This window comes from Scyliorhinus torazame, chromosome 2 (assembly GCF_047496885.1).
Source record: "Scyliorhinus torazame isolate Kashiwa2021f chromosome 2, sScyTor2.1, whole genome shotgun sequence".
NCBI classification, from domain to species: Eukaryota; Metazoa; Chordata; class Chondrichthyes; order Carcharhiniformes; family Scyliorhinidae; genus Scyliorhinus; species Scyliorhinus torazame.
The window spans coordinates 112,908,946-112,934,143 of record NC_092708.1 but is presented as its reverse complement, the minus strand read 5'-3'; the positions used below and the strand labels follow the sequence as shown (position 1 = coordinate 112,934,143).

The window sequence follows — 25,198 nt, the reverse complement described above, 5'->3', positions numbered from 1 at the left end:
GCCTCAAAAACTCCACATCATCCCAACTTGTAGCATACACATTCACAAGCACCACAGGCGTCCCCTCCACCTACCGCTCCCCATCACAAACCTACTCTCAGGATCTGTCACTATACTTCCCACCCCAAAAGCCACCCTCTTATTGATCAACACTGCCACCCACCTTGTCTTCATATCCAACCCCGAATGGAATACCTGCCCCACCCGGCCCTTCCTCCACCTCGTTTGGTCCCCTACCTTCAAATGTGGCCCCTGAAGAAACACCACGTCTGCCTTCAAACCCTGCAAATGAGTGAAAACGTGAGGCCTCTTAACCAACCCATTCAACCGCCGAATGTTCCACGTAATTAACTGGGCTGGGGTGGGGGGGGGGGGGGGGGGTGCTCCCTGCACCACCTCCCTGATCGGCCATAGTCCCTCCTTAACCAGTTCTACCAGGTCCATGCCTTGCCCAGCCTCTGGGCCTCCCAAGATGTCCACCATCATCTCTCCTTAACCAACTGTGCCACACCAACTCCACCTACATCAACATCCCCCCTATCCCAATACCCCCCTTCCCCCCTCCCCCATGCACAAAGTCACAGCATCCTAAACTTCACTCCTTTCTTGTACAGGGCCACCTTGACCCTGTTGAATCCTGTCCGCCACTTGGTCAATTTTGCATCCAAGTCCTCATAGATACACACCACGCTTCCTTCCCAGATACACTCGTCTTCTTCGCCCACCGCAGAATCTTTTTATCCAGAAAACGATGCAACTGCACCACTATCGCCCTTGGCTGCTCCCTGCCTTTGGCCTCCTCCTCAATGTCCTGTGCGCTTGCTCCACCTCAGGAGAACGGTCAAGACCCCCTCCCCCATCTGCTTCTCAAAACTCCTCGCCACATACTTTATGGCCCTCAAGCAGCCCTGCAATCCAGAGATTCTGCCTCTTGGGGTGATTCTTCAGGTCCTCCACCTTCTCACTCAGCTGCTTCTGGCCCTCTGCCATGAGCACCACCTTCGCCTCCAACGAGGCCAACCGATGCTCCACCACCGACTCCTCCACCTTCTGGAGCGCCGGATTCTGCATATCCAGCCTTTGCTCCACTCTCTCCATAGCCGCCCTGATTGGCTCCACCACCTTAGCCAGGTCCTCCAAGGTCTCTTGCCTCTGCTGCTGGAACTTGGCATTCAAAAATTCCACCAATTGCTTGGTAGACCATTGGGTGGGTAATGCAACCCCAGAGGCCCTCCGCCATCTTTTCCTCTGTCGCACTTCGAAAGTCCTCCCAGCCAGACTGTTTGTTACACTCCTCATTTAATAAGTCATAAACCGGTCCTAGCAGAGGAGAATTCCTTGTCTTTCACTGTTCATGCACTTTTCACCAACATCGGGTGAAAAGGACCAAACAATTTCACCTCGAGCAGGAGCCACCAAATGTGAGACCACTCACTCCATGGCCGTCACCGGAAGGTCTTGATTTAGGAGCAGTTGAGAAGGAGGTCCTGCAAATACAGCACAGTGGTTAGCACTGTTGCTTCACAGCGCCAGGGACCCGGGTTCGATTCCCAGCTTGGGTCACTGTCTGTGCGGAGTCTGCACGTTCTCCCCTGTCTGGGTGGGTTTCCTCAGGGCGCTCCGGTTCCCTCCCATAAGTCCCGAAAGACGTCCTTGTTAGGTGAATTGGACATTCTGAATTCTCCCTCAGTGTACCTGAACAAGCGCCGGAATGTGGCGACTTGGGGATTTGTACAGTAACTTCATTTCAGTGTAAATGTAAGCCTACTTGTGACAGTAAAGATTATTATAATAAATACTGGTCATGTCCAACTGTGAGAACAAGGAGAAAAACTGCAGAGAGGACAGCCACAATGCAGACCGAAGCATTGCAGCACAGAAAGAAGGCTGTCTGGGGGAATGACCCAAATAAAAATGTGGTAGTCATAAAGGTCTCTATAATAGGAGGATAGAACATGTCCTCTGAGGCCCAGAACAAAAATCCTGAACAGTGTGGTGTCTATCTAATGCCAGGGTAAGGGATATCTCACAATAGGTGGAGAGGAATTTGGAAAAGATATGAATTGCAGTCCACGTTGGAACAAACAAGAGGCTCTGCTGAAAGAATATCATGATTTGGGCTCTAAATTAAAACCCAAGACTTGAGGGTAATACTCTCTGGATTATTCCCTGAGCCACATGCAAATTGGCACAGCAACAGAAAAATCAGAAGAATTAACACATGGCTAAAGGACTGGTGTGGGAAAGAGGGGCATCTTTTCATGGGACACTGGGACCAGTTATGGGACAGGAAAGGAGCATTACTGATGGCATGGGCTCCGCCTGAACTGGGATGTGACCTGTGACCTAAGGCACCTGGAGTATTGTGCACGGTTTTGGTCCCCTAGAGTTTAGAAGAATGAGGGGAGATCTTATTGAGGTATACAAGATGCTAAAAGATATGGATAGAGTAGACGTGGAGCTGATACTTCCTCGTGTGGGGCATTCTAAAATGAGTGGTTATAATCTTAGAATAAGAGGTAGCAAATTTAAAACAGATTTGAGGAAAAACTACTTCTCCCAAATAGTTGTGAATCTGTGGAATTCGCGACCCTAGAGTGCGATGGATGCAGGGACAGTGAGTAAATTTAAGGAGGAGTTAGATACAATTTGAATTGGTAATAGGTTGAAGGGTTAGGGTTAGGGTTAGGACAGTGAAGTTGAGGCCAGGATGGGATCAGCCATGATCACATTGAGGGTGTTAGGCTCAGGAGGCTAAATTGCCTACTCCCGTTCCCAGGTCATGTGTTCTAGGGAGGAGATGCTCTGGCTGATTTTGCAATCCAGCTCTTGGTCTGTAACATTGCAGGTAGCAGATGAGGAACACATCAGCCACGATAGAATGGCCAAATGGCCTAATTCTGCTACTATATATCTTATGAACTAATGGAAAGGGTAAGTAGGGAATGACAAAGCCTTTCAACTAGTGTGATGTGGCGAGAGCTTTACAAGAAAAATAAGCAGCCTAAATGTAAACAAAACGTGGTAGGAGAATATAAGAAAGAATAAAGGAAGTGAACCCATCATTTAAAAAAACCCAAAGAGTGGTGAAAATGTGTAACTTGCTAACACATGGAATGATTGAAGGGAATAGTTGGATGCATTTAAGGGGAAGCTAGACAAGGGCGGCATGGTAGCACAGTGGTTAGCACCGTTGCTTCACGGCGCCAGGGTCCCAGGTTCGATTCCCGGCTTGGGTCACTGTCTGTGCGGAGTCTCCATGTTCTCCCCGTGGCTTCCTCCGGGTGCTCTGGTTTCCTCCCACAGTCCAAGGATGTGCAGGTTAGGTGGGTTGGTCACGCTAAATTGCACCGTAGTGTCCAAACATTAGGTGGGGTTGCTGGGTTACGGGGATAGGGTGGAGGTGTGCTCTTACAGGGGCCGGTGTAGACTTGATGGGCCAAATGGCCTCCTTCTGCACTGTAAATTCTATGATTCTAAGGATATGGGGTGGAAGGTTATAATGATAGATTTAGATGGGGAAGATCCCCAGGAGGGAGTGAAGCATAAACATTGCATTGACCAGTTGGATTGCATGGCCTATTTATGCACCACATATTCTACGTAATTTCTGTAATCTGTGTAAATGAAAACATATATTTTGCTTTCATTGCAAGAATTGGAGTTTATAGAATTGCAAAAAAGTTGAAAAGTGTTTCCTTCACTTAGGTCTGCACTTTAGACTTCTGTGTTTTCTGATAAAATTAGCCCATGTTTGAATATTTCCTTGATAGTTTCTAATGTTTCTTAGTTAATTTCTAAGCCATATCTTCAATGGCATTCCTGTGTGAAGCTATTTCAATGCTGTCATTGCACACAAAGCTCTAATCATGTCACCCTATTTTTTCTGCTGAGTGGTAATCACTCTCCAGCCCAATTTTCACCGGCAAGGGATCTTTGTAAATTCTTATTTGCAAGCCACACAACTCGCGTCATTATCAATATAACTACATTTTGTGAGACATGTTTGGATTTTGGCAACTCCATGCATATGTATGGCATTCAGGATAGTTTGCTCAAGGCCTTGGAGAAATATAAAGATCAGGGGCGAAATTCTCCGGAAACGGCGCGATGTCCGCCGACTGGCGCCCAAAAAGGCGCAAATCAGTCGGGCATCATGCCGCCCCAAAGGTGCGGAATGCTCCGCATCTTTGGGGGCCGAGCCCCAACCTTAAGGGGCCAGGCCGGCGCCGGACGAATTTCCAGCTGGCGGAAAAGGCCTTTGGTGCCCCGCCAGCCGGCACGGAAATGACATCTCCGGGCGGCACATGCGCAGGAGCGTTAGCGGCCGCTGACGGCATTCCCGCGCATGCGCATTGGAGGGAGTCTCTTCTGCCTCCGCCATGGTGGAGACCGTGGCGAAGGCGGATGGAAAAGAGTGCCCCCACGGCACAGGCCCGCCCGCGGATCGGTGGACCCCGATCGCGGGCCAGGCCACCGTGGGGGCACCCCCCGGGGCCAGATCGCCCCGCGCCCCCCCAGGACCCCGGAGCCCGCCCGCGCCACCTTGTCCCGCCGGTAAGAGAGGTGGTTTAATCCACGCCGGCGGGACAGGCATTTTAGCGGCGGGACTTCGGCCCATCCGGGCCGGAGAATCGCACGGGGGGGCCCGCCAACCAGCACGGCGCGATTCCTGCCCCCGCTGAATATCCGGTGCCGGAGACTTCGGCAACCGGCGGGGGCGGGATTCACGCCAGCCCCTGGCGATTCTCCGACCCGGCGGGGGGTCGGAGAATCTCGCCCCTTGGGCGGGATTCTCCGTTGAAATCCTTACAGTGCTGAGAGGATGTAGTGAAAGCAAACAAAATGTCATGTGTATTATAGATAGGGCAATTGAATACAAAACCAGAAATATAACTGTACCTTTACAGAAGGCCTGAGGAAAGCAATATCTTGAATACTGCACTCAAACGCCCCCTTTGCAGTCTACTTTAGCTAGATTTTATACAGGTATGGTTCACTGCTAGGCTTCCATGGGCAACTTTTCTCTTTCTCAATTTGCATAGTAAAAGGAATTATATGTGTGTGTGTTTGTGTATGTATGTGTGTCGCTATATGTGCTTGAGTGGTTTATGATTGGTTGCAAAATATGACTCAAATCAGTATGCATCATGCTTCATTGACATATTGGACACTTTGCCCCACAGACACATTCCCAAAGCTTACAGATACTTTGAACATGCATAAACACAAAATGTTTAATATTATAGATAGTTTATTATTGAAATATTACATAATCCATTTTTAATACGTCATACAGTATTGTGATGTTGGCATTTTAACATACAGGAGCATTAGTTGTTGATAATCAAAATTGTTTTTAAAACATTGTGATTTGACATAAGTAGAACATCCACCTGGAATTGGTTGATATTAAATTTGAATTCTGATGCCAAATTCACAATTTTATTTTTCCCGGTTTTGAAACAGTTCCCTTTTAAAATTCCTGACTTGCCAATCAGTGCAAGCGTTCTTTCACTATTTACTTCCTTAAAAGTTTTATTAAAACCCACAATCTTTGTGTTAAAATGTTTTAAGTCACTCTTCCATGTATTTTACCTATCATAGGATGCCCAGAACTCCATTCAACACTCCAGTTGTGGCTTAACTGAGGTTTTGCACAAATTTATAATTGTTTGCATAGTTTTATATTCAATGTTCTCATGTATAAAACCCAAAATCCCATTTTCCACTTTTTATCTGAAATATGCAAAATAAATCTAGGGAAGGGAATTAGAAATCAAAGCAGGCAGAGAAAATTATGAATAAAGAGATATAAGAAAAGTATTTACTTTCAAAGAGTTTTCAATGTATCCTTTTCACCATGAGCATTGCCATGGAAGATCCATTTGAAAAACAGACTGCACATTATGACAAATATTAAATTAGTTTATTAGAAGATGGATCAGAAAAGGTCTACATTGAAAGCTAACCCAAATGTTCAATTTTCAGATGCTAACAAACCTATTGTGTATTTTCAGCATTTTCTCATTTTATTTCAGATATCCCGCATATATAGACTTTTATTTATAATAAAGGAGGAGGGATGGTGACGTAGTGGAATTGTCACTAGACTAGTAATCCAGAGGCCAAGGTTAATGTTCTAGGGACATGGGCTCAAATCCCACTATGACAGCTGGCGGAATTTGAATTCAGTTAATAAATTTGGAATTGAAAACTAGTCTTAATAATTCTGAGACAATCATCGATTGTTGTAAAAAAACATCTGGTTCACTAATATTCTTTAGGGAGGGAAATCTGCCATCTTTACCTTGTCTGATTGACATGTGACTCCAGACCCACAGCAATATGGTTGACTCTTAACTGCCCTCTGAAATGGCCTAGCAAGCCACTCATTTCAAGGACAATTAGGGGCTACAAATGCTGGCCTTGCCAGAAAAGCCACATCCCTGAAAGAATAAAGTATAACAGAGAAACAGAACATTCAGCCCAATAGATTTATGCTGATGTTTTATGCTCCAATGAACTTCCTCCCCTCGCTTCAGCTAACTTCAGCAATTTAACCTTCTGCTCCTGTCTCCCTCTGTGTTTGTCTGGATTTCTCTTAAGTGCATCTCTGCAATTGGCCTCAACTACTCCTTGTGGTGGCAAGCTCCACACTCCAATCACTCTCTGGGATAAATACGTTCCTTTTGATGTATTAGTGCCTATCTAATATTTATGACCACTTTTTTTGGTTTTGCTCACAAATGCAAATGGGTCATTTTTCAAACTCTTTCATAATATTACAGGTCTCAATCAGGTCATACCTCTTTTTAAGAAAAAAAAATCCAGCTGGTTCAATCTTCCCTGATAGATTTAACCTTTCAGTTCTGGTATCTCGAAATGTAATTCACGATTTTAGATTTTTTATCTCGAGAGAAAGCCTTATATTGCATATTGTTTCAAAATACTCAAGAAAATGATACACCCAGTGAAAATAACAAATAGAAATTTTATTTATTGATTTCCGCAAAATGTCTGAAAATAATAATCCTTTGTGTCCACTGTATTTTCTTAGAAGAGAAAAGGATAAGGCAAAATGACTGTGAATAGATGCACAAAATCACACAAATTACACTGAAGTAACTCACTGCCTTCACATAATCAATCCATTCAGATATCAAACTATAACTGTGTAATATACATTGTTTTGTCTACATCTTTTGTCCATTTATACACATGCATTGTGCATATCAAATCTGCACACATATACATTGCACATATTGATTTATTAATAATAGCAATTAAAATACAGAATGCTGTGATATTTTGACATACTAAAATATTTCAAATAATAAATCAATTGTCTTAACAACAACTGCAATATCCCAATACCTCCTATATTAAAAGTGTAAAATAATAATTAAAGTCTACAGTATTACCCAAACAGTTTTCAGAAGTATTTATGACTAATCTCTGAAAGCAAGAAATGAATCAATGTCATCAGCACTACATCAAATGCAAACCAGTCTCCTTTGTTACAAAAAATCAGCTGTACGAGAAGGCTACCTGGAATGTTGAGTGAGGCATCTATATCATTCCCTATAAGTGTCGGTGACAACTCTCACATCTCATTCAGCAGTGCATTAGAGCCTTTACCCAAATCTAGAACCAACAAAGAATGGGACAGATTCATTAAAGAATGAACCGTATGCTACAGCAGATAATTACAATCATAAATTGTGGAACTTTGTAACCAGCATTCAGTTTGCAGATGCATCCTGAATAACCCAAGATGTTTATGATTTCTCAGACTGACCACTGGATGGCACTTTAGTTATATTTGTCGAACCCGCACTGCCCATTCTCAATGAAGGCTGCTGAGTACTTGAAAATAATATAAAGTAACCTACAGGGATTCCAGAAAAGGGAATGATTATAAAACTCCAGCTGTCCTCAGCTACTTAAATGTAACATTATGGGAATGGGCTGGAAATGCAGTACTGTGAACCCTTCACAGACAATGGTTCCAGATTGGTGTCTGCTTTTAAAAGGGCTGATAGGAGAGCAGACCTTGATCATAATACAGCAACCTCATTTTTGGAAATGAATAGTAAAGTATTTCCCAGTAATGTATAACTGATTAGCAACCAACCCTTATTTCCCCCTCCTCTTGTCCCTTTAATGACTTTACAGTCTCCTTTTCGGTTCCTCGTCTCTCACAGCGGCCCAGGTGAAATCTGTGAATCACTGATGATGCAAGTTAGAAACTACCGAGAAAATTAATGGGAAGTGGGTATCGCTGGCTAGGCCAACATTTTTATTGCCCATCCCTAATTGCCCTTGAGAGGATGGTGGTGAGCTGCCTTCTTGAACCACCATGTGGTATAGGAACACCCACAGTGCTGCTAGGAAGGGAGTTTCAGGATTTTGACCTAGCAACAGTAAATTGAACAGCGATATAGTTCCACTTCAGGATGGCGAGTGGCTTGGAGAGGAACTTGCAGGTGATGGTGTTCCCATGTATCTGCTACCCTTGATCTTCCAGCTGGTGAGGGTTATGGATTTGGAAGGTGCTGTTGAAAGAGCCTCAATGAGTTGCTGCAGTGCATCTTGCAGATGGTACACACTGCTCTCACTGTGTAATGGTGGTGGAAGGAATGGATGTTGAAGAAGATGAATGGGTGCCAAACAAGCGGACTGCTTTATCCTGGATGGTGTTGAGATTCTTGAGTGTTGTTGGAGCTGCACTCATCCAGGAAAGTGGGGAGTATTCCATCAGACTCTTGAAATGTACTTTGAAGATGGTGGATAATTTTGGGGGAGTCAGGAGGTGAGTTACTTGGCACAGAAGCCCCAGTGTCAGACCTGCTTTTGTAGCCACAGTATTTATATGGCTGGTGTGGTTCAATTTCTGATCAATGGTAACCCCCAAGATGTTGATAGTGGGGGATTCAGCAATGGTAATGGCATTGAATGTCAAGGGAGGATGGTTGGACTCTTCCTTGTTGAAGATGATCTGGCACTTGTGTCAAGTGAATATAACTTGCCGCTTGTCAGCCCAAGTCTGATTGTTGTCTCAGTTTTGCTGCATATGGGTATAGACTGCTTCAGCACCTGAGGAGTCGTGAATGGTGCTGAACATTGTGCAGTCATCAGTGAACATTTCCACTTCTGACCTTACGATGGAAGGAAGATATTTGATTAAAAGATGGTTGGGCTTAGGCCACTACCCTGAGGAACTCCTGCAGCGATGTCCAGGGCCTAAGATGATTCACCTCCAACAACCACAACCATCTTCCTTTGTGCCAGGTATTACTCCAACAGATGGACAGTTTTCCCCCTGATTCTCATTGACTCCTCTTTTGCTGGTGTTCCCTGGTGCCATACTCAGTTAAATGCTGCCTTTATGTCAAGGACGTTATCTCTGCTCACCTCTTGAGCTCAGTTCTTTTCTCCATATTTGAAATAAGGCCAGGAGCTGAATAGCCCTACTGGAACCAAGACTGAATGTCAGTGAGCATGGTTATTCATTCTGTTCAAAATGTTTAATAACTTAGTTGAGGTGTTTCTTTTTTTGTTATTCATTTGTGGGTTGTGGGTCATGGGTATCGCAGGCCGTGCCAGCATTTATTGCCCATCCCCGACTGGGGGCAGCTGTTTTAAAATTTAAAATTCCCAATCCTTTTTTTTTCCAATTAAGGGGCAATTTAGCATGGCCAACCCACCTACCCTGCATATCTTTGGGTTGTGGGGGTGAATGTGCAAACTCCACATGGAAGGTGACCCGGGACCAGGGTCGAACCCAGGTCCTCAGCATCATGAGTAGTGCTAACCACTACGCCACCATGCCGCCCAAGGGGGCAGTTAAGAATCAACCACATTGCTGTGGGTCATGTAGACCAGGCCAGACCAGGTAAGGACGGCAGATTTCCTTCCTTAAAGGACATTAGTGAACCAGATGGGTTTTACGACAATCGAGAATGGTTTCATTCGACTTTTAATTCCAGATTTTTATTGAATTTCAATCTCACCATCTGCAGTGGTGGGATTTGAACCTAGCACTCCAGAGCATTACTCTGGGTCTCTGGTTCACTAGTCCAGTGACAATACCACTGCCTCCCCGGTCTGAGTGTGATTAGTTTAATATAGGGTAGTAGTATGGGGTAACCATTACCATGTTTTAATTATTGGTGTGTGCTAGTTATCTATTATTAAATGAAGTTGAAGGATTTGTTTGCAATTTGTAGGTACCTTGGTTTGTATGTATTTGTTTCCATGCTGTTATTGCCCATTGAAGCCTTTACTGTCATTGGAAGCATGTGGCCTGAGGGTGGGTTGGGACATTCTTCTTGCTCCTGTCTTGCTGAAGACGAGTGGACCAAGTTCTTTTCTCTGGTAATCGATTGGTGACTGCAGTGCTGAAATAAAGATTAAAGCATTTCAAAATACGACATAAAGCAGGTTGACAGTGAAATATCGAGAATACAAAATAAATTGTTTAAGTATTGATCCTTATGATTCTATTCACACTTTAATCCCTTCGCTTTATGCCCACTGAACTGCTGATCACATTAACTTCCCCCCCTGATCCCCAGGCTAGCCAATATCGTTCATAGTTCTCTCATTTCAGATGCTGTCCCCTTTCTTTAAATCTGCCATCATGATCCCTCTCCTCAACGAACTAACTCTTGAACTTATCCTCCTTACAAACTGCAGCCTCATTTCCAACCTCCTTTTTTCTTTCCAAAGACTTGAAAGTGTGATTGCTGCCCAAATCCATGCCCATCTTTCCCAGAGCTCCAAGCGATGCATTTTATGGTCCCCGCACTGGCGTATTTGAAGATGAGGGCGCTTGTAAAATAAAATGGGTGGCCTGACCATGGCCTTCCCATCCACCCTGACCTGTCAGATAGGTGTCAGGTGCCCACCCAACCTCGGGCCTATTGAGGCCATTAAGTAGCCAATTAGTGGCCATTTAAGGGCCTCATTCCACCTCTGACATGACATGTGACAGGCAAAAGTGGAAGCTAGGCAGGCAGCTTGCAGCTTCCACTGCACGGGCTGCTGTCGTGCAGGAACAGGACAACTATACTTCTTCGCTGGGGACTGCTTTTAGCCCAGCAGTGGCCACTACGCGACCCTGGTGCTGATGGGCCTACATTGCTGCCAGCCAATCAGATTAACCTGTCGCTTCTAGAGTAGGACATACTCCCATATGGGGGTGGAAGTTCCACTGTGACCAATTAAGGCTGCCCCAAGCTTAATATCGTTGCAAGGCAGCCGGGTTTCTGGTGGGCATGGTGCTGACAGAACTTCAGTTGGTGAGGTGGCAGGGAATTCATTCCCCCTGTAAAATCCGCCCCCATGTTTAATTTTCTCCAATCAGGTTTCCACCCTTGCTCCACTGCTGAAAGAGCTCTTATCAAAGTCACAGTACGATCAAGACAAAGGTAAACTTTCCCTCTCCGCCCTTCTCGACCTGTCTAAAGTCTTTGACTGAGTTGATGACACCATCCTTCTGCAATGTCTCACTACTGACATTCAGCTGGGTGGGACTGCTCTTATATGATTCCATTCTTATGTACTTAATCTTAACAAGTTGCAATGACTTATCTTCCCGCTATCGTGCTGTTACGGACTCATACAGACTCAAAACGTTAAGCTCTGTATCTCTCTCCACAAATGATGCCACCCGGATGAAGTTTTCCAGCATTTTCTGTTTCTATTGTCATAGGGAAATGGATTCAAATTCCCACTTACCATCGCAGCTGGCGGAATTTATTGTTTTGAGAAATATTTTTATTCAAATTTTCAACATTTTTACAACAAATAAACCAACCCCAACAACCCCCCCCCGCCCCCGCCCCCGAATTATCTTCCCCCTCACCCCTTGGCGGCAATCAGATCCGTAAAGTGCAAGACAAACGAGCCCCATCTCTGGTGGAATCCCTCATCTACCCCTCTCGGAGCAAATTTCCCCTTCTCCAAATACAGGAACTCCATTCGATCCCCAATCCATGCCGGGGCACATGGGAGGAGGGGGAGGGGTGAAGAAGCTGACCTCCACCCCAACAGGACCCAAAGCACTCCAGGACACTCAAAGCATGTTTCCCGAGGGGATAGAGAACTGAAAAATCGGGATCGGCGCTGAGTGTCAGAGGGCGCCGATCCAAACCCGATGCTCCGAACCCCTGTTGGCGGCAGGATTATGCCCATGTGCCAGCGTGAGGATGTAAATGAAGAAAATAACCCATTTGCATCCATTTAGCGGCACCCTAATCTCGGGCCTCCGTGATTCTCCGGATCCCTGGGCCGGGAATCACCTGGGCGGGGATTCCTACAGGTCTCACCAAACGTGAGTCTGAGATGGTGGTCCTCATAGTGGGCCAAGAGGGTAACCTCTGAAGGGAGTTGCCCCCAAATCCATCCGAAGGCCACCTTACCCCACCACTGCACAACCTGCACACCCATCCTCTACCCGGATGATCCCTAAAATGGGAGAACCCCCCAACAGACACCCTTAATAAGGAGGCCCTCCCCCAAGAGATCCCCTTAATTAAAGAGACCCCCCACAGACCCCTTACTATGGAGACCACAGGAACCCCCTTATTAGGGAGAATCCCCAAGCCCCATGAATAGGGAGACCCCATAGGGACCCCCTTAATAAGACAACCCCAGGGACACCCTTAATAGGGAGACCCCACCCCCCATAGGGGCTCCATGAATAGGAAGAACCCCCCGGAACCCCCTAACTGAAGGAACTCCCACAGAGACCCCCTAATTAAAGAGACCTCCCACAGGGCCCCAATGAATATGGAGACACCCTAGGACCCCCTCACTGAAGGAACCACCCACAGAGACTCCTTAACTAAAGGGACGGCACCACAGAGATCCCCCAACTAAAGCCCCCCCCCCCCCCCACACACAGACACCCCCTGACTAAAGGGACCCCCGCCCAAGAAAAGACACCCCTGACTGGAAGCTCCAGAGCAGTCCAGACAATGGCAGTGAAAACAATTCCAGCTGCAACACTTACCTGGAAGTTCCAAGAGGCCATTGCTGGAAGGAGAACAGCTGTGACTTGTGTTTCAATGCCTCAGATCCATTAGCTGCAAGCCATTCATTCAATTCTAGTAATGAGCTGTGACTGACAGCTTCCATAAAACAGCCTTGCTGTGCCTCGATTCATTCATCTGCCTTCATGGTGAGTGACTCTAACTGCTGAAACCCCAATGTTTACAAACATTGTAAATGATTGGATTGAATTACCTCTTTTTGATGTGGTTGATGTTTGTAAACATTGAGGTTTCAGCACTCAGAGTGTTGAAGGCTGCAGCTATTTAGTGGAAGCTGTCAATCACAGCCCACCACTAGAAATTAATTTTCGTCACTGCCGTCACGGTCGTCACTGCTGTCACGGGCGTCACTGCCGTCACAGTCGTCACTGCCGTCACGGGCGTCACGGGCGTCACTGCCGTCACGGGCGTCACTGCCGTCACGGGCGTCACTGCCGTCACGGGCGTCACTGCCGTCACGGGCGTCACTGCCGTCACGGTCGTCACTGCCGTCACGGGCGTCACTGCCGTCACGGGCGTCACTGCCGTCACGGTCGTCACTGCCGTCACGGGCGTCACTGCCGTCACGGTCGTCACTGCCGTCACGGGCGTCACTGCCGTCACGGGCGTCACTGCCGTCACGGGCGTCACTGCTGTTACGGGCGTCACTGCCGTCACGGGCGTCACTGCCGTCACGGGCGTCACTGCCGTCACGGTCGTCACTGCCGTCACGGGTGTCACTGCCGTCACGGTCGTCACGGGCGTCACTGCCGTCACGGGCGTCACTGCCGTCACGGGCGTCACTGCCGTCACGGGCGTCACTGCTGTCACGGGCATCACTGCTGTCACGGGCGTCACTGCCGTCACTGCCGTTACGGGCGTCACTGCCGTCACGGGCGTCACTGCTGTCACGGGCGTCACTGCCATCACGGGCGTCACTGCTGTTACGGGCATCACTGCTGTCACGGGCGTCACTGCCGTCACGGGCGTCACTGCTGTCACGGGCGTCACTGCCGTCACGGTCGTCACTGCCGTCACGGGCGTCACTGCCGTCACGGGCGTCACTGCTGTCACGGGCGTCACTGCCGTCACGGGCGTCACTGCTGTCACGGGCGTCACTGCCGTCACGGGCGTCACTGCCGTTACGGGCGTCACTGCTGTCACAGGCGTCACTGCCGTCACGGTCGTCACTGCCGTCACGGTCGTCACTGCCGTCACGGGTGTCACTGCCGTCACGGGCGTCACTGCTGTCACGGGCGTCACTGCTGTCACGGGCGTCACTGCCGTCACGGGCGTCACTGCTGTTACGGGCGTCACTGCTGTCACGGGCGTCACTGCCGTCACGGGCGTCACTGCTGTCACGGGCGTCACTGCCATCACGGGCACCCTCCACCATCCCAGAGACTCTCACCTCGGTGGGTCATTTTAGTGAAGAGGCTCCTGGCACACTATCTGGTGCACACTTCACACATGCGACAGTGCATCAGGGCAGCATGCAGGCACAGTGGTTAGCTGTCTCAGCGCCAGGGACCTGGGTTCAATTCTGACCTTGGGTGACTGTGTGGAGTTTGCACCTTCTCCCCGTGTCTGCGTGGGTTTCCTCCAGGAGCTTCAGTCTCCACCCACTGTCCAAAGATTTGCAGGTTAAGTGGATTGCCCATGCTAAATTGCCCCTTAATGTCCAAAGGTTAGGTGGGGTTACGGGGATAGGGTGGGGGATTGGGCTTCATGAGAGTGCTCTTTCAGAGAGTCGCTGCAGACGTGTTGGGCTGAATAGTCTCCTTCTGTACTGTAGTGATTCTAGGTGGAGGTAGGAAACCCGAGGGGGTGGACAGTCTCGTGCTTCTGGAAAGGTTGGTCCCATCAATGCAGGAGATGCTATCGGAGAGCCAGGGACTGCAGGAGGGGATTTCAGCAACCATCCAATGCCTGCAGTTGCAGTTGGAGGAGTCCAACCACCTGCAGGAGCAAGAGGCAATGATGACCATGCGTGCCACCCAGGTCAACACGGAACTGGTGGCATCCGCAATGGAAGTCTTTGGTGTGAGAGTCACGGCCATAGGTCAGGATGTCCAAGGCCTGGGGCACTCTGTGTGGGTGGTGGCTGAAGCACAGGACAGGGGAGCCCTTTCACAGGCTGCCATGTATCAGAGTCACATGGATATTGCTGCGACGCTCCAGAGCGTGGCCCAGTCGCAACAGGCTATGTGTGCGAGCGCCAACAGCATTGACCTGGCGCTCGCTGACCTAATCCAGTCATAGTGGGACAGGACACAGCCTCTGAGGGCTGTGGCACAGTTCCAGAGGGACTTGGCCCAGTCCCAGAGGGATGTAGCCCAGACCCTGTGCTCCATGGCACCGAGCATGGAGACCCTAGTCGAGCTGGCATGCAGGATTGACAGTGCCAGATGACTGTGAAGCCCCTGGAACTCACTCCAGCCACACCCCCGTCCCAAAGGGTAGCCCAAATTGCAGTGTTAATGTAAGCCTACTTGTGACAATAAAGATAATTAAATTAAAGACTGCTGAGCCCATCCAGGCCCAGTCGCTGTAGAGGATGGCTGCCAAAGGGGACACAAGTCACAGGGCGGGATACGAAGCAGGCTGCCTCCACCTCTGATGTACCACTTGGGGGAACCACCGAGATGGAGCATTATTACATGTAAGATTAGAAAGTTAGACACCAGCTAAGTTTACCCAGGTGCAGCTCACAGATTAGCGTGAGGGGTGAGGGCAAAACATTTGTATAAAGCACAGTAGACATCTGTTCACTGACATTCCAAATGGCCTTGATCCTCTGTCTGAAGGGTGTGAGGGGTGCGCTGGGCTGGGTACAGAGGGTGTGCAGGGGGTTGGTGTGGGGGGCTGGTGGTGAGTGGCAGGGTTGTTAGAAGAAGGCATGAGGCAGGGCCCCCAGACAGTCTGCTGTTCCCCCCATGTCACTCTCAGAAGCGGCAGGAGATAGGGTCAGAGATGTGGGAACACCATGTGGTAGGGCCTACCCAGTGAGTGACCCATCACTACTCACCACCCCCATAACCACCCCCCTCCCGCCACCCCAGATCCCATCCCCACCCCCACCTATCCTGAAGGTCTGTGGGCCTGAGATGGAATGGCTAGCACACATGCAGAGAGCACGCTTGCGGATAGTAGAATGTGACACCGGGGTAGGAGTCAGACTCTATCAAACGATGTGGAGCACCAGAACTCATCACAGACCGGGTTGTCATCTTCCATCCCATGTACCAGACCCACTGATTCTGCCAACCGAGGCCAACATCATGTAGGGAAGCTGGCGGGAAGCTTGCGGGGGGTGTGTGTGCAGGCGTTGGGGTGGGCTGAGTGCAGGAAGGGGGGTATGCGGAGGTACTAGTGACTGGTGTTACCCATAATAATAACAATAATAATAATCTTTATTGTCACAAGTAGGCTTACATTAACACTGCAATGAAGATACTGTGAAAAGTCTGTGCCAGCAGTGCGCTCTGTGGTCCTTTTCCTGCCCCCTCCTGTGGCTGTCTGCCTTGGGTGGGCCATGTGATACACTGCCAACAGAGTGGCATCTGGTTGCGGGGTGGGAGTGTCACTGTGTGACACTGACCAGCTCCATGCTTGGCAGCATGTGTGCGGGCAGGATCCATGGATGGAGCTGGGCGAGGAGGATGAGCACCTGTTGGGGCCATTGCTGTGGCATGCTGTGGATCCTGTGTGCGACGCATGGGTTGTGCCACCCTGACTGGGGTCAGGATGGATGGAAACTGGGGCGCAGGCGGGACTTGGTGACGGTCGGTGATCCCATGTGGTGGGCTAGCTGATAGATGGGGCATCTGCTCTGAGAGGGGTGGATTGGATTGGATTGGATTGGATTTGTTTATTGTCACGTGTACCGCGGTACAGTGAAAAGTATTTTTCTGCGAGCGGCTCAACAGATCATTAAGTACATGAGAAGAAAAGGGAATAAAAGAAAATACATAATAGGGCAACACAACATATACAATGTAACTACATAAGCACTGGCATCGGATGAAGCATACAGGGTGTAGTGTTAATGAAATCAGTCCATAAGAGGGTCATTTAGGAGCCTGGTGACAGTGGGGAAGAAGCTGTTTTTGAGTCTGTTCATGCGTGTTCTCAGACTTCTGTATCTCCTGCCCGATGGAAGAAGTTGGAAGAGTGAGTAAGCCGGGTGGGAGGGATCTTTGATTATACTGCCTGCTTTCCCCAGGCAGCGGGAGGTGTAGATGGAGTCAATGGATGGGAGGCAGGTTCATGTGATGGACTGGGCGCTGTTCACGACTCTCTGAAGTTTCTTGCGGTCCTGGGCCGAGCAGTTGCCACACCAGGCTGTGATGCAGCCCGATAGGATGCTTTCTATGGTGCATCTGTAAAAGTTGGTAAGAGTCAATGTGGACATGCCAAATTTCCTTAGTTTCCTGAGGAAGTATAGGCGCTGTTGTGCTTTCTTGGTCGTAGTGTCGACGTAGGTGGACCTGGACATATTGTTGATGATGTTTACACCTAGGAATTTGAAACTGTCAGCCATCTCCACCTCGGCACCATTGATGCACATAGGGGTGTGTACGATACCTCAATTCCTTAAGTTAAGACTTGGGCCGAGAAGTTGCCATACCAGGCTGTGATGCAGCCAGATAGGATGCTTTCTATGGTTCATCTGTAATAGTTGGTAAGAGTTAATGTCGACATGCCGTACTTGCTTAGTTCCCTGAGGAAGTAGAGACGCTGTTGTGCTTTCTTGGTGGTAGCGTCGACGTGGGTGGACCAGGACAGATTTTTGGAGATGTGCACCCCTAGGAATTTGAAACTGCTAACCATCTCCACCTCGGCCCCGTTGATGCTGACAGGGGTGTGTACAGTACTTTGCTTCCTGAAGTCAATGACCAGCTCTTTAGTTTTGCTGGCATTGAGGGAGAGATTGTTGTCGCTACACCACTCCACTAGGTTCTCTATCTCCCTCCTGTATTCGGACTCATCGTTATTCGAGATCCGGCCCACTGTGGTCGTATCGCCAGCAAACTTGTAGATGGAGTTGGAACCAAGTTTTGCCACGCAGTCGTGTGTGTACAGGGAGTAGAGTAGGGGGCTAAGTACGCAGCCTTGCGGGGCGCCGGTGTTGAGGACTATTGTGGAGGAGGTGTTGTTGTTCATTCTTACTGATTGTGGTCTGTTGGTCAGAAAATCGAGGATCCAGTTGCAGAGTGGGGAGCCAAGTCCTAGGTTTTGGAGCTTTGATATGAGCTTGGCTGGGATTATGGTGTTGAAGGCGGAGCTGTAGTCAATAAATAGGAGTCTAATGTAGGAGTCCTTGTTTTTGAGATGCTCTAGGGATGAGTGTCGGGCCAGGGAAATGGTGTCTGATGTGGACCGGTTGCAAATGTATGCAAATTGCAGTGGATCAAGGCGTTCTGGGAGTATGGCGGTGATGCGCTTCATGATCAACCTCTCAAAGTACTTTATTACGACTGAAGTCAGGGCCACTGGTCGGTAGTCATTGAGGCACGTTGCCTGGTTCTTCTTTGGTACCGGTATGATGGTGGTCTTCTTGAAGCAGGTGGGGACCTCGGAGTGGAGTAGGGACAGGTTAAAGATGTCCGTGAATACCTCTGCCAGCTGGTCCGCGCAGGCTCTGAGTGCACGACCAGGGATCCCGTCGGGCCCGTCGCCTTCCGAGGGTTCACTTTCAGGAAGGCCAATCTGACTTCGGAAGCTGTGATGGTGGGTATGGGTGAAGTATGGGCTGCTGGGGCATTCGCCAGAGGATTGTTGGTTACCTGCTCGAACCGAGCATAGAATGCATTGAGTTCATCGGGGAGTGGTGCGCTGCTGCCAGAGATACTGTTCGGCTTCGCTTTGTAGCCCGTTATGTTGTTTAATCCTTGCCACAACCACCGAGAGTCTGTCTGTGACTCTAGCTTGGTTTGATATTCTCTCTTGGCATTCCGGATGGCTTTGCGGAGGTCGTACCTGGATTTCTTGTATAGGTCAGGGTCGTCTGCCTTGAACGTCTCAGATCTGTCCTTCAGTAGGGAGTCAATCTCGCGATTGAGCCATGGTTTCCAGATGGGGAACGCATGTACTGCTTTCTTTGGCACGCAGTCGTCCACACATTTGCTGATGAAGTCTGTGACGGTGGTGGCATACTCATTTAAGTTGGTCGCTGAGTTCTTAAATATGGACCAGTCCACTGTCTCTAAGCCGTCACGTAAGAGCTCTTCTGTCTCCTCGGCCCAGCACTGCACAACCTTCTTAGCTGGATTCTCCCACTTGGGTTTCTGCTTGTATGCCTGGAGAAGGAGCACCGTCTTATGGTCTGATTTCCCAAAGCGCGGTAGGGGGATGGAACGGTAGGCGCCCTTGATTTTTGAGTAGCAGTGGTCAAGAGTGTTGTCGCCCCTGGGACAGGAGATGTGCTGGTGGAATTTTGGCAGTACACTCTTGAGGTTGGCCTTGTTGAAGTTTCCGGCCACGATGAACAAGGCCTCCGGGTGTTCTGTTTCGTAGTTGTTTATTGCTGTGTATAGTTCGTCCAGCGCCTTCCTCACTGCTGCCTGGGGTGGGATGTAGACCGCTGTGATAATGTCTGAAGTGAACTCACGTGGAAGATAATATGGGCGGCACTTCACGGTCAGGTAATCCAGGTCTGGGGAGCAGTAGGTCCCCAGAGTCGCCACATCCAAGCACCAGGAGGAGTTGATGAGGAGGCACACCCCTCCTCCCTTCGCTTTGCCTGATGATGCCGTTCGGTCCGCCCGGTGAATTGAGAAGCCTTCAGGTTGTATGGCACAGTCCGGTGAGGCGGGGCTGAGCCATGTCTCTGTGAAACAGAGCACACAGCAGTCTCTTACTTCCCTCTGAGAGGTAAGTCTGGCGTTAAGTTCATCCAGCTTGTTTTCGATCGCTTGGACGTTTGCCAGGAGTATGCTGGGGAGAGGGGTCTTGAAACCGCGTTGCTTCAGTCTAACCTGCAGACCTCCGCGTTTCCCTCGCTTCCTCGGTCGGCGGCTGCTGCTGGATGATCCTGGGATCTGATGGCCGATGTCAGCTCTTGTGGAAGGTAGGTGGTTGCGTCTGGTGGGGTCCAGGGCGTTGGTGGGGACCAGGGCACTGTTTACGTATCTGGGGTCGCGTCTGGCAGGGTCCCGGGCACTGGTTGAGGTAGAGGGGCAAAGGCCACCTGCTGAGGTGGCAAAGGCCACCTGCTGCTTGGGGTGCACTCTGCACTTCCCCCTCCCCCTGCAGTGGGGCAGTGCCTCAGATGGGTGCACTGAGGAGTGCCAGCACCCGGTGGGCCACTGGCTGCGCTGGACCACGTCCATCCCATGAATTGGTCGGCTGGAGCCTGGGGATTCCTAGAGGGATGGCGTGGGAAGAGGGGGAGTGGTGGGGGCCACCCATACAGCTGGTGGTGCTCTGCACATTTAGCGCAGTCAGCGGAGTGCACAGCCAGACGGCTGCCTTGTGGACTGCGGCAATGGCAGTCCGTGCCCGGGGGCACCCTGAACCTACAGTCCATCTCCTGGTCATGCCCCCCATTACTCCCCCCAGTCCTGGCGGGGGCTCCCCAGCCAGTGGCATAACCGTCAGCCCACTACTGTGAGTTTGGAAACTTTTCTTACCTCCTTTCTCTCCCTCAGCAACATCAGCTCCCGGTCTCCGTTTTCCAATATAACAAGTGAACCGTGCTGGCATTACTTCCACCTGGCAGCGGTGGAGCATTGCGGGAGGCCGGTTAAGCCTGATAATGATATATTAACGCATACTGCTGTAAATTTTGCTTGCCCACGCTGGCGTGGGGCATGGAACACTTTCATGTCACCATCGAGCCACTGGAGCATGGTGGTCCGTTGAGCCAGCCTCGATTTTCGGCTGATGCCCATGGTTTCCCAAACGGAGAATCTCGCTCCAGGTCTCAGTAACGGCGATAATGGCAGTTATCAGCGATTGTTGTAAAAACCCATCTGGTTCACTCATGTCTTTTAGGGAAGGAAATCTGCCACCCTTCCCCAGCCTGGCCTACATATGACTTCAGATCCACAACAATGTGTTTGACTCTCAACTGTACTCTGAAAGGACAATTAGGGCAGGGTAACAAATACTAGCACAGAGAAGACAAATGGAAATCAAAGAGGGAGAATTAAATTAGTGAACAACTGGCTCTTTATTGTGAGGTTGGGGGGCCCTAAGGAAATTATTTTAAATTAAAACTAATAAATAAAATGTGGTGTGAAGAACAAATAAGATAAAAGGTCTGCATACCAGTCAGGAACCTCTGTTGCATATCAAGCACTTTGTTGATATCATGAACCCAAGCTTGACAGATTCCACTGTCTGCTGCTCGTAAGATGAATCGCTCAGAGGTTCCCTGGGATCTCAGAGCAAACTTGCAAACTTCGTTGTCCACGTTATCCTCAATGTGTAGGTTAGTGATCTGGAAAGAGGTCAGGCAAACAAACTGATGAAAAAGTGTACAAGTTGGAATCACAGAATCTTACAACACTAGCCAGCAGTTCAGCCCATTAAACCTGTGCTGGGTCTTTGAAGGAACTATCCAATTAGTTCCACATCCCTGATCTTTCTTCATGACACTGAAAATCCCTTCCTTCTGAGTATTCAACCAAGTTCCTTTTGAAGGTTACTGTTGAATCTTCAGCTCGTGTATTCCCGATCATAATAATTTGCTATGTAAATGAATTTCTCATTTAATCTCTGGTTCTTCAGCTCCAGAGTTTATTTTACTTCAACAACATAATTTCATTTGCCGGCCAGTGCGGGTTCCCCAATGAGACATTACAATTGTGACATTTGAACTGTGTAGCAGTATTTGTGATAACCTGATGAGTAAAGACACTGCTAGGTGTAATGTAGGCCAGGTAACCACCAGACAGTGGCAGAATAGGATGGGGTTTGGTTGTGATGCATCCCACAGTGGGCTGGTCTGCTGATGCTATCTGGATTTGCACATGGGCTCTGTATCCTGTAGAATTAGGGGCTTTTCACAGTAACTTAATTGAAGCCTACTTGTGACACTAAGCGATTTTCATTTCATTCATTCAATTGTATTTTGGCTTGTGTTCTGGTTGGTTTAGCACAGTGGGCTAAACAGCTGGCTTCTAATGCAGAATAATGCCAGCAGCGCGGGTTCATTCCCGTACCGGCCTCCCCGAACAGGCGCCAGAATGTGGCAACTAGGGACTCTTCACAGTAACTTCATTGAAGCCTACTTGTGACAATAAGCGATTATTATTATCTTAGCTAAATTAGCACCTTCAAGGGTGCAAAATTACTGGGAAAAAAATGTTTTTTCTCAGTTTGTTTAAAGTGATAATACAATAACCCAGCCACTAAAGGACAATGCCTCCTTCAATTACAAGTGTAACCACTAAAGCAAAAGATGTACATTTTGGTAATGTGCAAGCAAAGTAAGATGCATTTATGCTAGAGAATGTTATTATCTTTAATTTAGAGGTTGGTTATAAAGCTGTAGGCTTCTATTTAGCGCAAATGGGTGCCCTGCAAGACAGGGGGCAGGATGCCCTGTTTCAAAGACTAGGCCTGAATTCTGCGGCTGTTCGCTGGTGGTGGGACTGTCTGGACCCACCGGCAGTGCATCCCCCTCCCCCGGGTTTCCCAGCGATGTGGGGTGGCTTCAATGGGAATTCCCATTGACAGCGGCAGGAACAGAGAATCCCACTGTCAGTGAACGGTGGGCCGCCTCCTGTCACTGAGAACCATATGGCTGGGAGGCAAGGAGAATGCTCCGCCAGCAGAGAATTGGAAGATATTCGCGCTGCCGTTAGGAGCGCTGGGAAAGCCCGATTCCAACCATGCAAGTGAGTCAGCACATTGCCCACATTCACCGTGCCTGAGTCCAGATTCCCCAGGCGTGTGATTCGCTGCTGTCAGGAACCCATTGTGAGCCTGACAAGCCAGAGCAGCTTTTAAGCCTCCACTCCCCCAGACTCTCAATCCAGCCAATAATATGGCTGCTAAAAGATTGCACCGCACTTCCTTGATGCAGACATCCACAGGATGTTGGACACCGTTAAGGAGAGGAGGAGCACTCTCTTCCCCAGAGTGTGGCGGGGACACCAGCCAGCTGTAATGAATCAAGCCTGGGGTGTGTGGGCACGAGTCTGACAGTGCTGATGTCAGCACCACTGCCGCTCCCGCCGACTAGGTACACCACAAGTCCGGTGGTGGCGGCGACTTTGAAAATTTGGGGGCAGTGGAGACGCCACAGGGGTGAGGTAGAGGCTTCGGCTTGGTCCCCGATCCGAGAGAACCATCGGTTCGTCCGGGGAGAATGGATGGAGGGTTCCTGAGCTGGCACAGGGCAGGAATTAGAAGGATGGGGGACCTGTTTTTAGATGGGACGTTTGCGAGCCTTGGGGCGCTGGAGGAAAAATTCGGGCTTCCCCCGGAAATGCCTTCAGGTACATGCAGGTAAGGGCGTTTGTAAGACGGCAGGTGAGGGAGATCCCGCTGCTTCCAGCACGTAGGATCCAGGATAGGGTACTCTCGGGGGTGTGGGTTGGAGAAGGCAGGTCTCGGCGATCTACCCGAAGATGCAGGAGGAGGAGGAGACCTTGGTGGAGGAGCTAAAGGGTAAATTGGAGGAGATAGACGAGGGTACGTAGGTGAACGCCCTGGGTAGGGTTAATTCTTCCTCCTCTTGCGCCAGGCTTAGCCTGATACAATTTAAGGTGTGTTTACTATTGTGTTTATTATTGCTTAATGCGGGGGTCGTATATTGGGGGAAGTCGGGATGTAGTTGTAAGATGTCTATTCATGTGTTCTTTGATTTTCTTTTTTCTGTAAGGGGGGGGGGTTTGTTGAAACTTTGTAAAAATTTGAATTAAAATATTTATTTAAAACATGAATCAAGCCTGGGATGGGGTGGCAGATGCAGTGAGTACTGACAGCCTCACTAAGAGGATTAGCATGCAATGCAGGAAGGAGATGAACAACCTCCTTTGAGCACCTCAGGTGAGTAACCACCTCTGAGGCCCTGGTATCACACCTGTCCTTGGTCCCTGGCATCTGTCCCCAAACCATTATATGCCAGTGACACTCCACCTACCGGCATGTCCCTCAGAACCCACCCTCCAGGAACTCCCAACACATGCCCTACCCTTTTTGGCTGGATGCCTTGCCAACATAAGCCACCAGCTAAACCCCCCCCCCAAAAAAATCTGGCATGCCGGCACCCACTCTGCCCTATCTGAGTCCCAGGGATACACCAGGCCACAACCGAAGAGAGCATCAGAAAATAGGCAAGGGCCTAACTGAGGTCTGGGACAACACCCCTTTGAAGAAAGGGCTATGGAATTTTTTTTTTGGGGGGGGGGGGGGGGGGGGGGGGGGGGGAGAGGCCAAGGAGTGTGTAGTGGCTCACATGGAATTCAGCATGTGCTGAATAAGTGAGGCCAATGCGACTTTATCCAGATGACCTACCTCAAGTGAGTCTTTCATCTCCCACAGCCCTTTTCTTCCCAATAGCTGACCCCATGTCTTTTGTCTTCTAGAATCTCCATCAAACGAGGCAGGGCTGTTCGGGATCACAGCAACTGCCGCCCCCCCACCCCCCAGGCCCTCGTAACACCCCGGAGCAGACCACCAGGGAAGACACCGTCTTTATGATACTGCATTTACTGGCACCTTCCATCAGTGCAGCAACTATCACCTTGGTGGGAACATTAGCGGTCAGGTTCCTGGGTCACTCTCTGGTGAGCACCACCCACATGTTGCAGCACACCAGGTGGAGGCAGGGACTCCTGACGGAGTGGGCAGTCAGGGGTTTGCCCGATCCCAGGGAACAGCTGCCACCAAGACAGATGTCACGCCTCTGGAAACAATGATCCCATCACTTATGTAGATGCAGATTCAGAGCCAGAATTTACAGGGGGAGTGTCAGCTACATTCCAGCACTTACAAGTACAGCTGAAGGAGTCGAATCGCCTTCAGGCGCAGGAGGTGTTGCCGACAATGCATGGCACCGACTTCCGGTGACGGCGGGCGGGAGGCAGCCGCACATTGGAGGGCTCCCGTTCGGGAACGGCATTTTCGCGGAGTAACGCCCGGTCCTAGGGCCAGCGACGGCAGTAAAAGTCGGGGGATAGCGCAAGGAGAAGAAGGATGTC

General features: G+C 49.4%; 1 protein-coding gene across 1 annotated transcript in view; it reads right to left on the bottom strand.

The window, feature by feature from the left end:
• Window positions 1–5,233: 5,233 nt before the first annotated feature.
• Window positions 5,234–25,198, bottom strand: part of LOC140406738 (rho guanine nucleotide exchange factor 25-like) — a 166,102-nt gene continuing 146,137 nt past the window's right edge. Inside the window, exons 12-14 of the mRNA XM_072494690.1 lie at window positions 21,315–21,486; window positions 10,237–10,403; window positions 5,234–7,647 (exon numbers count right to left, since the gene is read on the bottom strand). Coding sequence (XP_072350791.1) covers window positions 10,267–10,403; window positions 21,315–21,486 — 309 coding nt within the window. The 3' untranslated portion in view covers window positions 5,234–7,647; window positions 10,237–10,266. The remainder of the gene's footprint in view (window positions 7,648–10,236; window positions 10,404–21,314; window positions 21,487–25,198) is intronic.